Here is a 13,246-nt window from a genome sequence, read left to right on the forward strand (position 1 = left end):
ATTGGTTCATGCAAACGAAAATGCAAAAAGATGCTCAAATGAACAAATATATCAAATCACCTGCCTGATTAAGGGTTAATCTTTAAGCATTTCACTCGAATCGCATCACGATTCAGTCGAGTTTCTTTCTTTTAAAAAAAAAAAAAGTACAGAGCTTCTATTATTATTCCATTTGTTACCAGCTTGCCACAGTACTCCCAGCCCCCGGTTTGGCCTGATTGCAGCAAAATTTCTTTTAATATTGGAATAAATTCTCTTTTTTTTTTTTCTTTCTTTCTTTCTTTCATCCCGACTCTGTTTCTTAAAACACAGAATTTCCTGAATTCCCCCCCCCCCCCCCCCCCCCCCCCCCCCACCCGCTCGGCCAGTTTGTGCCAAACATGCTGAAGCCGTTAAGCTCACTGGCTCTTTAAGCAACCACAGGGGTGAGGTACGATGGGTTTCAAAGAGGAGCAGGACTCTTTGAAGTGCTGCTGCCAGGATCTACCAGGTATGCCGCATCAGCACTTTGAGCGCGCCCGCCTCGGTCCAGCGTGCTGACAATCAGACGGCTCTGAAACACGCAGCACATCTCCGTACACCCTCGGTGAACTCTGGAATGGTTTACCGCCGCAGCCTTTAGGATCGTTTCCATTCAATATACCTTGTAAGAGAACGTCCCGTGGCATTTCTTGTGGACTTGCGTCGGTCCTGTTGACTCTCATCATGTTCTGAGCTGCTGTGTTTTCGCCCCACGGCCAAGAACCTGCCTCCATATTTTCTTCCCCTTGAAATGTACAAATGGCTCCAAAAACGATCCTCTCAGCAGTGTTATGTTCACTCCAGCTGAACTGAGAAATACCACAACCCTGCTTATAACCGGGTATTTTTAGTGCTGTTCAATACTTTGCGAGATTGATGTTTTACTTGGTCGAACTTAGTGAGGACGCGCCATTCCAGAGGATTTCATGACCAGCCATTTGCTGAATCAACAACCCGACTAATCAGAAAACCTCTGGTGAGAATTTAAAAATCCTTTGACGGAGCGAGGGGGGACAGAAGTCCCACAAAACTGGCCTCGTGTACTTTCTCCCCTTTTGAATTTCTTCGAGAAGAGAACTTTTCATTCATGTTGATTGGAGCCAGATGTGGTAAAAGGAAGGAGAACCTTAAAGGTAAGAACCAGGGACGTTTCAGTCAAAAGATTTTTTTTGGCACTGAGCTGATGCAGTCATCACAGACAGCTGCAGTCTGGTACCGCATGTTATTATGTATACCAGCAAATTTGAGGTCTCGGAACTCAGACCTTTGGAGGAAAGATGTGAATACCAGCCCACAGGATCCAGTCCGTCCTTTAACGTCACACTAAACGCATTGAATCAAAGGTCCCTGTTGTTTCTACTTTATCAGCTGAGAGATCAGCGATGCTGCAGTGACAGGCCTCATTGCTACCGAAGCAGTATCAGTATTGAAGGAACACTAATAAATGTGAGTTTGAGCAATGATCTGAGGAGTGAAAAGACTTTTTGGCATCAAGAAACAACTTTTTGCTGAAGGCTTTTTTTTTTTTTTTTTTACAGATTATTAAAATGAAATAATTTATCATCTGTTGCTGTTTTTTGGACACATGAATAAAAGAGGAATTAAAAACTACAAATGAAGGACATGTTTTGTGAAGATTTTAGTGTATAGTCCAGCATTCACAGTATATATATATATATATATATATATATATATATATATATATATATATATATATATATATAGAGAGATTTTTTTTTTTTTTTTTAATTGTCTATTTGATTTTTCATACACATTATATACAGCCTTTGTCATTCAAGGATGTAAGGAAACATGGTTGTAAGAAGTTCAGATGTTGTCCGTTGTTTTGCATTTTGTTTTCAGGACAAATTATGTTTCTACTTGAACAAAAAACAGACAAATCAAAGAATTAAATAGATAAACATATATATATATATATATAAAAACAAACAAACAAACTGATACATAGAAATCACAGACAAAATACAAGCTGCAAATGAAGAATGTGTTTTGTGATCATTTCACTGTTTCGTCCATTCATTTTATCATCTTATCCACAACAACAGCCTCCTCTAAGGATGGATTTATCAAAACATGCACACTGAAGGATGCTGAAATTGTGCGCCAACATGAGTTTTAAAAGAAACACAGTAGCTAGCGTCTGAGATTGTATTTACTTGTGTCAAGCGTCTTCACATTAGAACAAAAATGATCTTGGAGGCAGTGTGTTGTGTTTAACTGCTCGGGGCAGGTGGATGACGGCTGAACTCGTCCGTCACCATTAAAAGCCCGAACAGCCTGGGAGCCTTCAGATTCCTCTGTGTGCTTCACTCGGCACATCCACAATGTCTGGATATCAGGAACAGTCTCCTCGGTGTCGGTGTCACTGCACCCCGAACACAGTAAACAAACACGGAACTAATGTCTGGAAATACCCCGACACTCTCGAGGCGGGTGATGTTTACACTGACCAGGCCCCGGCGTCCCCCCCCCCCCCCCCCCCCGACTTGACGTCATCTCAAACGCTCCACTTTCCCACGTACGGAATGCTCGCCGAGATTGACGCCGCACATGTGCTCCGCTCTGCGCCGCCCGTGTTGTTCTACACTCGGGTTATATCAGCACATTGAAAAGGATGGCGAGCTCAGCGGGGAGTAAGCCGACACCCAGGGAGCGAAACGGTGGCGCGGAGGGAAGTCCCAGCTATGTTCTGTGATGAGAAAGTCAGCTGTGAGACCGGCGCTCGCTCTCATTTCATATTTTCTTTTCTCGTTTGCTTGCTGTGCTGGATGGAACTGCTTCCTCTTGTTTTTTTTAAGCTGCATGTTAATACGTAGTACATTTTTTATTTTATTTTTTCGCAGGATGTCGTGTTAAAGAGTCCTGCCCATAAGTTCCCGACCCGAGATAGTGGGTTTCACGCGCTAATAAAATGGTAGCACCGGAGGTCCCTGTGGCCCAGCACTCAAACTGCAGCCAAGCGAAAGGAAATCGCAGTAAACAAAAGAACAAGTCCTTGTTTTGTCTCCCGGCGTAGTAGAATCTGAGGCCTTGCAAGGTTCACAGACGAGCCTTTGTTTCCACCAGTTGAAAAAACTGAATTGGCACGTGGTCGCCGCAGTTGTTTTTGCAATATATCTGCTATTCTGTGAACTGAGAAATGCATGGGTGGAAAGCTTGTTCACATGAGCTTCGGATCCCTTGTGTCTTTGTTTGGCCACACAGGACCGGATTCTTTTTTTTTTTTTTCCTCACTTGAGCGACACAAGATTATTATCCTACAGCGTGCATTGTTGTTCAGGATTAATTTAATTCTAATTTTAGAGCTTATCATACTTTGGTTCTAAAAATATTGCCGCTATTGTGATATTTTTTTTTTTTCCCAAGTCTGCAGTGTTTTCTTTAACCGCAGACCAATGGGCAAATGTTATTGCTCGTAATGAGAAGAATTTCCAAGAGGCTTTTTTGCCATAAAGACCCCCAGGGATCCCATTTCTTCAGCCATACATGTATCTCTCTCCTTCTGTTATATTATTCCTCGCTGCTCCCAGTCGTGCTCTTTAAGGCATTATTTTTGGCCGGGGTGGAATATGTACAGCAGACTCCACATCGACTCAATTTGAGCGTGTCTAAAAGAGAGACTGGTCACCTCATTGCTTTAGCAGGAGCCCCCCCCAAAAAGAGTCTGAAGCAGGCTTAGTATTAATGACAGATAATCCGGTTACAAACTCGTGGAGCTCGTCAGAAAGGCTTGCCTTCCAGGTTGTGGCTTTGTGATGCGAATGAAACGCGACGCTCTGGGAGCACCGAGGCAGCGAGCAAAGGGTTTCAGTTCATCCTCTGCGTGCCACAGGCCCTCTGCCCTCTGCTTTCTACACCTTGTTGTGAGTGCGCATGTCCTCATAATGCATTCGTGAGTTTTGACAGTTCCTCCTACGGTTCCCCAGAAGGGTCAACGCACCTGCAAAAGCTACAGCGTAACATCGAAAAGCCACAAAACAACAGTAAAAGCCACAACATAAATCCAAAAGGGCACAATTATTCACGATCATCGATACTGGAGTAGTTTAATTTTAAGTTTTACATTTGGATCCTCTTGAAGCCACTGGATAAATAATGTAAGTAAGGTTATTATCCACATTAGTGTGAGTTTGAACCAATTTCAGTTCACATTGTGCAAAATGTGCGATAGTCTCTGGACGGATTGCTCATGTACACAACTCGCATGTACAACAATCTGGAGTCGGAGCTTTTCCACTGGTTGCATGTGGACGTCTTGAAACTAAAAAAGCAGCACAAACCACGTGATTGACAAGAGAGAGACAGATTTAATGTTTTTGGAGGGTTTGAATTCGCTCACATTTTTCAAATCTGCTTCCCCCCCCGACGCCGCAGGCCACCGAACGAGGAGGAGGGTCTGTGGGACGGGCCCGCGCACAACGCCTACACCCTGGTGACGGGGACGCAGCCCCGGCGGCGCTACCAGCCGTCTCCAGGAAGCTACCAGCTCCAGTTTGCCATCCAGCAGCTGCAGCAGCAGAGGCTGAAATCTCACCAGTGCTCGGATCAGGGCCACAGCAAACAGCAGGTACATGTGAGGGACTTCTGATTAGTTCTCTTCTATTATTTCATGATAAAACTCCTCCTCAAAGGCCACATTTTCCACCGTTCCTGTCCGCCGAACACACAGTGGTATAAAGGATAAACGACATCTGGAAAGTTTCAGACATGTGGCCCATCTATGTCCTTTCCTCTGATTTTCCTGCTTAGTACAGCTCAGACTCTTCCCAGGCTGCAGCAGCATCCCTGCACTCCTGCGGCTTGTACTTGTTTCTGTTTTTAATACCAGTCAATCGAATAGGGTGTTTTTGTTGAAATCAACTAAGGTGAAAATTCAAACGCATAAGAAAATGTGCTTCTTCTGTTCAGGTTTGATATCGTATTTTAAATCGGCACCACATGGACGAAAGCTCAGCACCGCCTATGAGAACTATCGAGTTAAACTCAGGAAAACCCTCATATTTGTGTCTGCACAGAATATTCCCTTACCCAACGTCAGCACTGTCCCGAGTCCCGGGTGCAGAGTGCGGCCACATCAAGCGGAAAGCTCGACTGTTAGCATTCGGACAACTATTCTGAGCATCCCTATCCAAACTAACTTGACAAAAGACTAAATGGTGGGCACAACTTTGTCAACAAAGGCCCGTTCCCGAAGAGCCAAGCATTACTCCTCACCCCATGATTGCATTGTTTGGCTTACTGACTCTGCTCCGCTTATATTGGGAGATGAGTAATGAAGGAATTCTGCCGATGAGGACACGAGAAGAGCCCTGGCACTCCCTCACACACACACACACACACACACACACACACACACACACACACACACACACACACACACACACACACACACACACACACACACACACACACACACACACACACACTGGACTGTGGGAGAAAGCTGGATTACCCAGGAAACCCCCCCCCCCCCCCCCCACATGCAGACCCCTACCAGAAACACTCAGCAGCCTTCCCCAGACTTCACCCGGCGGCGGCCTCGCCTGGAGGCGGCAGTGTGAACCGTCACTCCACCGTGTGGCCCCGGGTCCCACAGTTCACACCAGATCCGAATCCCCTTTTCTTTTCCCATTACAGCACAAATAAAAAATATGATTTTCTCAGCCGTACTTAATGTAGCGACAAAAAGCCTTTTAGTCATGGCAGAGTGGCCGTGACAGATGTGATTTGGCTGTTTTTCCACGGGGAGATTAGAAAGGTAGAAAGGTCCCAGCCGTTTTGCGCAGCATGATTTTCATGTTTACAGGAAAGAAAGAAAAAAGATAGGAGCTCAGACTCTGTATGGTTGCTTTGAAAGGGGAACTCACCAGAAGGAGTGTATTTATTCATTTTCCAGGGGATTTGTGCAGTCAATCTCCAAATGGAGAGAAACCGAGACACGAGCGTGCCATGGGACGGCGCGGGGTTGAATGATTGGACGCGCCCACTTTTTCCGGTCTGTCCCGAGTTGCTTTAACATCATTGGGTTTTCTTCATCTTTTTTGCCTTAATTAATGCAATTGAGGGGATATTTCTCCTTGCTTGGTCTGGAAACCTTACACAAGGCACTTTATGAAAGCGATCCCGATTCCGTGATTCAGCGCGGCGTGTTTCTCTCGTCTGAGGCGTTCTCCATTATAATCAAGGCGACTGGAAGCAGGATTATCGCTTCCAATCTGAAGTGCAGTATCGAGGACCGAATGGCCACACAGACTGTTGAGACATCCTTTTGTTTACTTTCATAATCTGAGGTCAGAGAAAGGCTGCCACCATCAAGTCACACTCACTGATAATTCTGTTCGTCTGTCCTGGCAATAAATGGCATTCTGTGTTTCTCCCTGACGCCAGTCTGTTATGATTAGACGGCTCCGATTGGTCCTGTTGGAAGACGTATTGAGTTTTGAAACCAGCCGAAGACGTGAAATCCAGTATTTTCCCAAACGCGAGTGCCATTTTGCATATATTTATGAGTGTATCCTCCTGTGGAAGAAAAAGGAGACAGGGGTCTGTTCCGGCACTGCGATCCACAATCCAGTTACTGGCTGCAGACTGCGCGGCTCCTCCACAGGCTTGGCCCGGCGCCACCTGGCAGTCAAAGAAAGGTGCCCTTCCTGGCCCCGCTCAAGCTGAATTGAGGCCATAGGCCTCGCAACCTGGAAACTCAGATTCTCATTTATCAACACAGAAATTACATCAGATATTCCCTGTCACCCCCGCTGCACCGTGGCGCTGGAAAACCATTAGCCCGCTAGATAGCCATATAAAGCTGCAGAGAAAATAGCGTTGACATGAGATGTGGAAGGAATGCATGCAGGCATTCACCGCCGCTGCAAGGACGCAGAGAAATGTGGCCCTAAAATATTATGTCAGAAAGACAACAGTGTTTTTTTTTTCTTTTCTGCCTTCTCAAGCCTTTGAAGAGTCCCCGTACAAACAAATAAATTATGTGAAGAATTTGCTTTTCAGTAAAGCCAGCTGCGAAATTGAAGAAATGCAGGGCTTGTTTTGATACTTGATGCCATTTCATTATATTCTGCTCTAACTCCTGTCACACACTTTAATATTTCACCTTAAGGACCAGAGGCCACGTGATTTTTCCATGACTAACCCTTTCCAAAAAGAATTCACACCTCCTTAGGCTTCTTTTATCTTAAACTGCACACATGTAAACTCTTAAACACGACTGACTCATACGTGCATTCAAGTAAAAGTCATTAGGATATGTGTTGTTTGATTTTTTTAAATGCCCTCGCAACAGCAGAGCCCTGACATTAATTTTTTTGGTTATTGGTTCATGGTCATGGACGGAGCGTTGGAAGTTTGTGGTTCTATAAATATTCCATTCATTCATATTTTATACTTGCTTTATCCATCTTGAATTGACATATAACAGGACACATCCTGGATTCATCACAAAGAAACACTCACAACCACACAAACACAACCTGCACACACCAATTCACCTAATATGCATGTATGTTAACCACAACCACATTGTTAAATCTGGCATTTAACCCACTGCATTAACAATGTTATATGATCCTGATATATTTACTGTATTTTAACAGGATGCATCAGATTAAATCTTACGTTTAATCAAACTAAAATCTGTTCACTGTTTATGTTGGAAAGATCCCTAATCAAATCAACATGTTGGAAAATAAAAATCAGAAATGATGTCAGCAAACAGTATTCTGTGTGTTAAAGTACCTAAAAGCCTCAATTATGTGAGTTTTTTTCACTTGTAATTGAAATTTTTAGAATTTTTTTGTAAACGACGTCTTTAGAAAATATGAGTAAGTAAGTCTTGTTTCTCGTGACCTTAGAAGTTTGAATTGATAACTTTGAATGCCACTTTCTCCAAAAGTATGTCCCATGGATCATCAAATCCTTTTACCAATAGGATGTTTGAGGCAAGACAAGCCACATTTGTTTCTTTAGCACCATTCAGACATGAGGCGATTCACTGTGCTTTACAAAGAATAAAAGAAATTCATGATAAGCAAGGCAATTAAGAAAGGCATGATAAATAAAAAGCAAAGCTTTATTCAGACAAAACTAATAAAATGAGTAAAAATGATTATTTAATAGAAAGCCTGAGGAGATAACAGTGCTTTAAGTCCCGATTTTAAAAAAGTGTGTCAGCAGGAGGTTTGTTCCACACTTGAGAGGCGCCGGAACTAGAAGCTGTTTCACCTTGTTTCTTCTCCTCCTGAGGACCTCGGCTGTCTGGAGGTTTCATAGTCTACAAGCACATCTGAGACCTGAGATCATTCAAAGCTTTATAGAGCAGGAGAAAGAGTTTTACTTTGAAATACTTTATGTTTTATACTTGCAGATGCTCCATGAGGCTGGAGGTAACTGTACTTGTTGTCGTCAGCTGGACTTTAGTAAACAATGATGAATGTCCACATATGATGTTTCACTCACTGATAAATGACGGGACCAGGCTATAGCGGACGACGTTATCTGCTGATTCCCACAAAAATTGAGTTTCCCAAAGGGAATTAATAAAGTATAATTATTATATTCTGTTAGAAGGCAGTTGTGCACAGAACTTGACTCCAATACAGCCTTCGTTTGTTTGAGTGCAACTTCATGAAACCCTCCTCTGATTTGGTGAGTTCCAGAAACGAACTTAATCAAAGTGCAGAAAATGTCCTATTTTGTCGTCGTGTTTTCATATTTCCCCCAAAGTAAACGCTTGTCTTTTATTTTCTTTCTGTCTTCGAGGCTCCGCTTCCACACCAGCCCAGTGCTCCACATGCCCCGGGTCCCACGAAGTCATCCAGCTACCCCCCATCCAGCTTTCATGTTTGGCCCACACACAACCATGGCAACGGCCACATCCGGACCTGTGGGAGTCCCGTCCTCGCTCCCAAGCCGCCCGCCGGGTCCAGAGAGGGACCGACTAGAAAAACAGCATCAAAGCGCCTCATCAAGTAAGATCAACGCCGCAGCTGAATAAGTGTATTTACTCTAAAATCAGGTATGGCCGTAAGAAATAAATAGTGCATTGAGTGCAGCAGGGTGTCATTCATCGGCCCCCGCTTGGGAAATGAGATCGGGTTCACGGGATGGCGAGTTCAAGAGGACAAGGCTACTGCTAATGAGAGTTCCAACATGTGTGAAGTTGAGTGCGTACAGTCTTTTGGCCGCGGGTTGTATCTGCCTGCTCGGTAAACAGCCCCATCGCAGGCCTGATTTCTGCCTGAACCGTAAACAGAACGTGGTTCAGTGGAAGGGCCCGGGCTGCGAGCGCTGTTTAAAATCCTGTTTGGTTTGGAGATAAGCTGAAGAGCACAGAAGGAAAAATAAAAAAGGAAAGGAGAGAAGCTGAGCTGAACTGCCAGCTATTTCCCTCACTTATTTTATGACTAATACTGCGACATCTGGCCAGATTACACAACGGCTCAACCTTTGTGATCGGGGGAGGCCGATTGTTTGTTTGAAGAACGCTGAAGCGCTTTTCACACTTGTTCAATGCGTAAGAGGAAAGACTTGGAACTGGAGTGGAACGCAGAGGGTTTTCATAGTGTCTCTCATCAGCTGAACTCTCCCGGTGACCAGATTATCCTAAAACCTCACACTCCATGTCGACGTGACTCAATCCATTCACTGCGAACCTCTCGGGTCTGCTGACGCTGCGCTGCTGACGTGTGACTCACTCGTCCGCTGGAGTGGACAAACTGTACCTGGCAAACGAAGGGTTAAAGAGGGCAGGGGTGCAGCGTCGGGGCTGTGCAGAATAGGTTAGGGCAGCCGTGTTTGTTCCTGTGTGTGTGTGTGTGTGTGTGTGTGTGTGTGTGTGTGTGTGTGTGTGTGTGTGTGTGTGTGTGTGTGTGTGTGTGTGTGTCTTCCTGGCAGTTGCCGTGTTTACCCTCTGCATGTGGAATTCCAGAACCCCCTCACACTCTCCTCTGTCCTGCATTTTTGTGGTCGACCAGTGTGACAGGGGAGAGTGTGGGAAAAACGGAAGCTTCAGGACCAAAAAAATGCGCTGATGGAAACAATGAAAAGAAAGAATAAAGAAAGGAGGAGAGGTGGGGTGAGGAGAGGTGAGGTGGGGGGGGGGGGGGGGGGGGGGGGGAGAAAAGAATGACAGAGAAAAGTAAAGTCTGTCCAGGAGAGAGGAGATGATTGTTTGCAGAGAATTGGTGGGATAATAGGTTGCTTCCCTTTATTTCCAGGGATCGTTTTTTAGGGGCAACTCAATCCCTCTCTGACTGAGGCACATCTGAAATGCATCCCGGTGTCGGCCCGGAGCCCCTCCGACATATAATAGAGTCACTGTGCTGGGTGTGTTCAGAGTTCAAGGTCCTTCAGCTCCGACGTTCAAGACTCACCTTTCAGTGGTGGGACTGTTTGATACCAACACAGAATCAAATCTCCCGAATACGCATTCGATGAATGTATTAAAAAAAATGTGAAGCAGCGTTTTTGATTCACACATCAAGAGTGAAGCTCACTTTATTAACTCTACAATGTTTGACTGGATTGATGAGGTTCTTCAGGCACTATGGGTTTGGATAGTTTTTTTTAGTTAGTTGATCAGCTTCCTAATGTGTTTGTCAAAATCACAAGAAACAGAAATATTCACAACATGAATAGTCCAATAAATATCCTCAGTTGTAACTGGTACTGTAACAGTCCTCCTCATCGTGCTGTTCACATTTTGACATCATGAGACGGAGACCACACCTCTTCAATAACTGATCAACAAGTTCCTCCATATTCAAGCTTCAAAGAGCTCAGAGTCATCAGCAGGTTGAACAGAGACACAGACCAATTGGAAGAGTCACAGAAAGACGGAAGTGGACTTTGTCCTTTATTAATGTCCTACACTGACCACCGCTGGAACGACACGATGAATCATTTCAATTCAAGGCACCTAAAAGGAGGTGAGAGGCTCCAAGCCTCACGTCAGACCATTGGAAGCTGTTTCTCTCATCGTGGTCAGTGTACTGGATGGTCTGCAAGTACCTGAACACAGCAGCAGGTACTTCAGGCCTCGTGGTCTGAACATGCATGAACAACACATACCTCATTTCATCTTCATGGAGGACAAACACTCACAGCAGCATGGAGGTGGTATCATCAGTGAAAGGCTGCAGGACACTGGGGGACCTTAAATACAGTGACCTGCACTTCCTCCACACCTGAATCTACAGAAAACGTCTGGGATCAGCTGAGTCACCCTATAGAGGCTTGCACCTCTGCAGCCAGAACCTCAATTACCTGATGGTCATAGTTCAAGCCTCAGGAGACTATAAATCCACTTGTACTCAAGCTGGGCTCGATGCTCAAGGTCACTGTGGCAGTCACGCATGCCACCCCCGGGTTCACCCACAGAGACGAGGAGTCAGAACGTCGATTCTCCAGAGTTTTTATTAAACTTGAACCCAACTCCCACAACACACACCACGTCTGCAACACAGGCTTTTCAGGCTGTGCTCCTTCCTGTCACCCCGTGTGTCTGGCGACTCCTGCTTTTTTGGGCAGAGAGGTGAGGCAGCCCCCCTGATTCCTATCAGGGGCTAAATCACCTCTCTGCCGCACTCACATGACAAGTTACTGAGACGGTGGGTACGTCCGAAACGTCCCTCCTAACTGCTTATCTATCGACTTTTCCGAAACCCCGAAAGTGTTTTGTGTAGCGACCATGTTAAGGACTGTCTGAATTCTCAATAAGTAACGAAAAGGAGGCTGGTTGCTTCCTTTAGAGCCTCCTTTAGCCAAGGAAACACTGATGCATCCTTTCCCAAAGGAGAGGAGCTGAAGCTGCCCCACAATTCCTTGCGGCGACAACATTTAAAGGGACCTGCTCATCCAAGCCTTTATGAAAAATCACGATGGCGGAGGAGCAAATCATGTAAGTTACCAAAACAATAATCTGTATTGAACAACTTTCAATCATCTAAAACCCAAATGCGCTTTTATTATAATATTACATTCTTGCATCCATTCTTTCATTTTGGGAAACTTGTAGTTCTTTTCTCCACCACAAGAGCCGCCGTCGCATTATTATGATGTCACTAAGTGAAAGTGTCCGACTGCCACACTAATGTGATCGCCTTTTACTAACTCCTTTAGGAAGCCTCCTCATACCTTTCCTTAACCCTGTGATGTCATCCAGGGGGTTCAGTGAAAGTCGATAGATAAGGAGAACGGAGGAACATTTTGGACGTCCCCCGAGACTTCCTGTTGTGGTTTAAATTCCACTGCTGTTGGCTTTTGTCCCGATGAAGTATCATTGACGCTTCTACTTTCATGATCTAAAGGTCACTTTATTCAGAATCATACTAAATCTGTTCCTGTACCTCGTTTCATCTTGAACAAAACAGCTGATGTTGAGGCCGTCTGTCACAATGACGTCGACGTTTCGGTCTCGTTTGAACGCGACGAACAAAGATTTCTTCTCTTTGGGAGGCGGAAAAACAAGTCCAACAGCCGTCAGGTTAAAAGACCAGTCGGCTTTTCATAGCTGAATAGACGTTGGCGGACGCTGAGTGGCAGTGGCCTTGATTTACCGCTCCGGCGGCACACGGTACACTTGCTCACAGCATGTCGGTATGGTGCTCGGCGGGGCCGGGCTCTCTCGGCTCTATCAACATACCGCAGCTGCCAACCGCAGCGGCTGCGAGGGCTCAGAGTGGCATGACTTCAGTGGAGGCTTTGAAAGGAGCAATTTGTAACTCAAATAAATGAGCCTGTTTGGTATTTTGTTTGCAGGGTTTGGTTAGTCGCAGCTGTAACTACGGAAACCCGGGCTGTCGTGTGGCATTACTAATAGGGTGACAATTACAGCAGCGCCATTAATGTCAGCCCGGCCGCCGCTTTCACTCCCTATTAATCAGCCACAACAGTAGTTATTTTCAGGGGATACTGTATACACACAGGAGCTGCCAGGCCTGTGTTTATACTTCAGCTTTATCCCCTTCGGTCACTTTGAGGAGCATTAAGACACTCTGATGAGCGAAGCAGCACATCAGCGATGTTTACAGAAGGACTTCAGCTGGTGCGAGGAGCGGAACGTTTTAACGTTGGGGCTTGAGTGTCGTCTGCACACACACACACACACACACACACACATACACTCACACACACACACACACACACCTTCACACTGAAAGCTCAGGATCACTTCTCACCTGCTGCGTTTTCT

General features: G+C 45.3%; 1 protein-coding gene across 2 annotated transcripts in view; it reads left to right on the forward strand.

The window, feature by feature from the left end:
• The window catches only part of ttll5 (tubulin tyrosine ligase-like family, member 5), a 64,951-nt gene that overhangs the window by 44,076 nt on the left and 7,629 nt on the right, over nt 1-13,246 (forward strand). For both annotated transcript variants that reach the window (XM_080513336.1, XM_080513337.1), the window contains exons 28-29: nt 4,417-4,609; nt 8,815-9,023. In XM_080513336.1, the coding sequence (XP_080369462.1) occupies nt 4,417-4,609; nt 8,815-9,023 (402 nt within the window). The remainder of the gene's footprint in view (nt 1-4,416; nt 4,610-8,814; nt 9,024-13,246) is intronic.

The sequence above is a fragment of the Blennius ocellaris genome (assembly GCF_963422515.1).
Source record: "Blennius ocellaris genome assembly, chromosome: 17".
Classification (NCBI taxonomy): Eukaryota; Metazoa; Chordata; class Actinopteri; order Blenniiformes; family Blenniidae; genus Blennius; species Blennius ocellaris.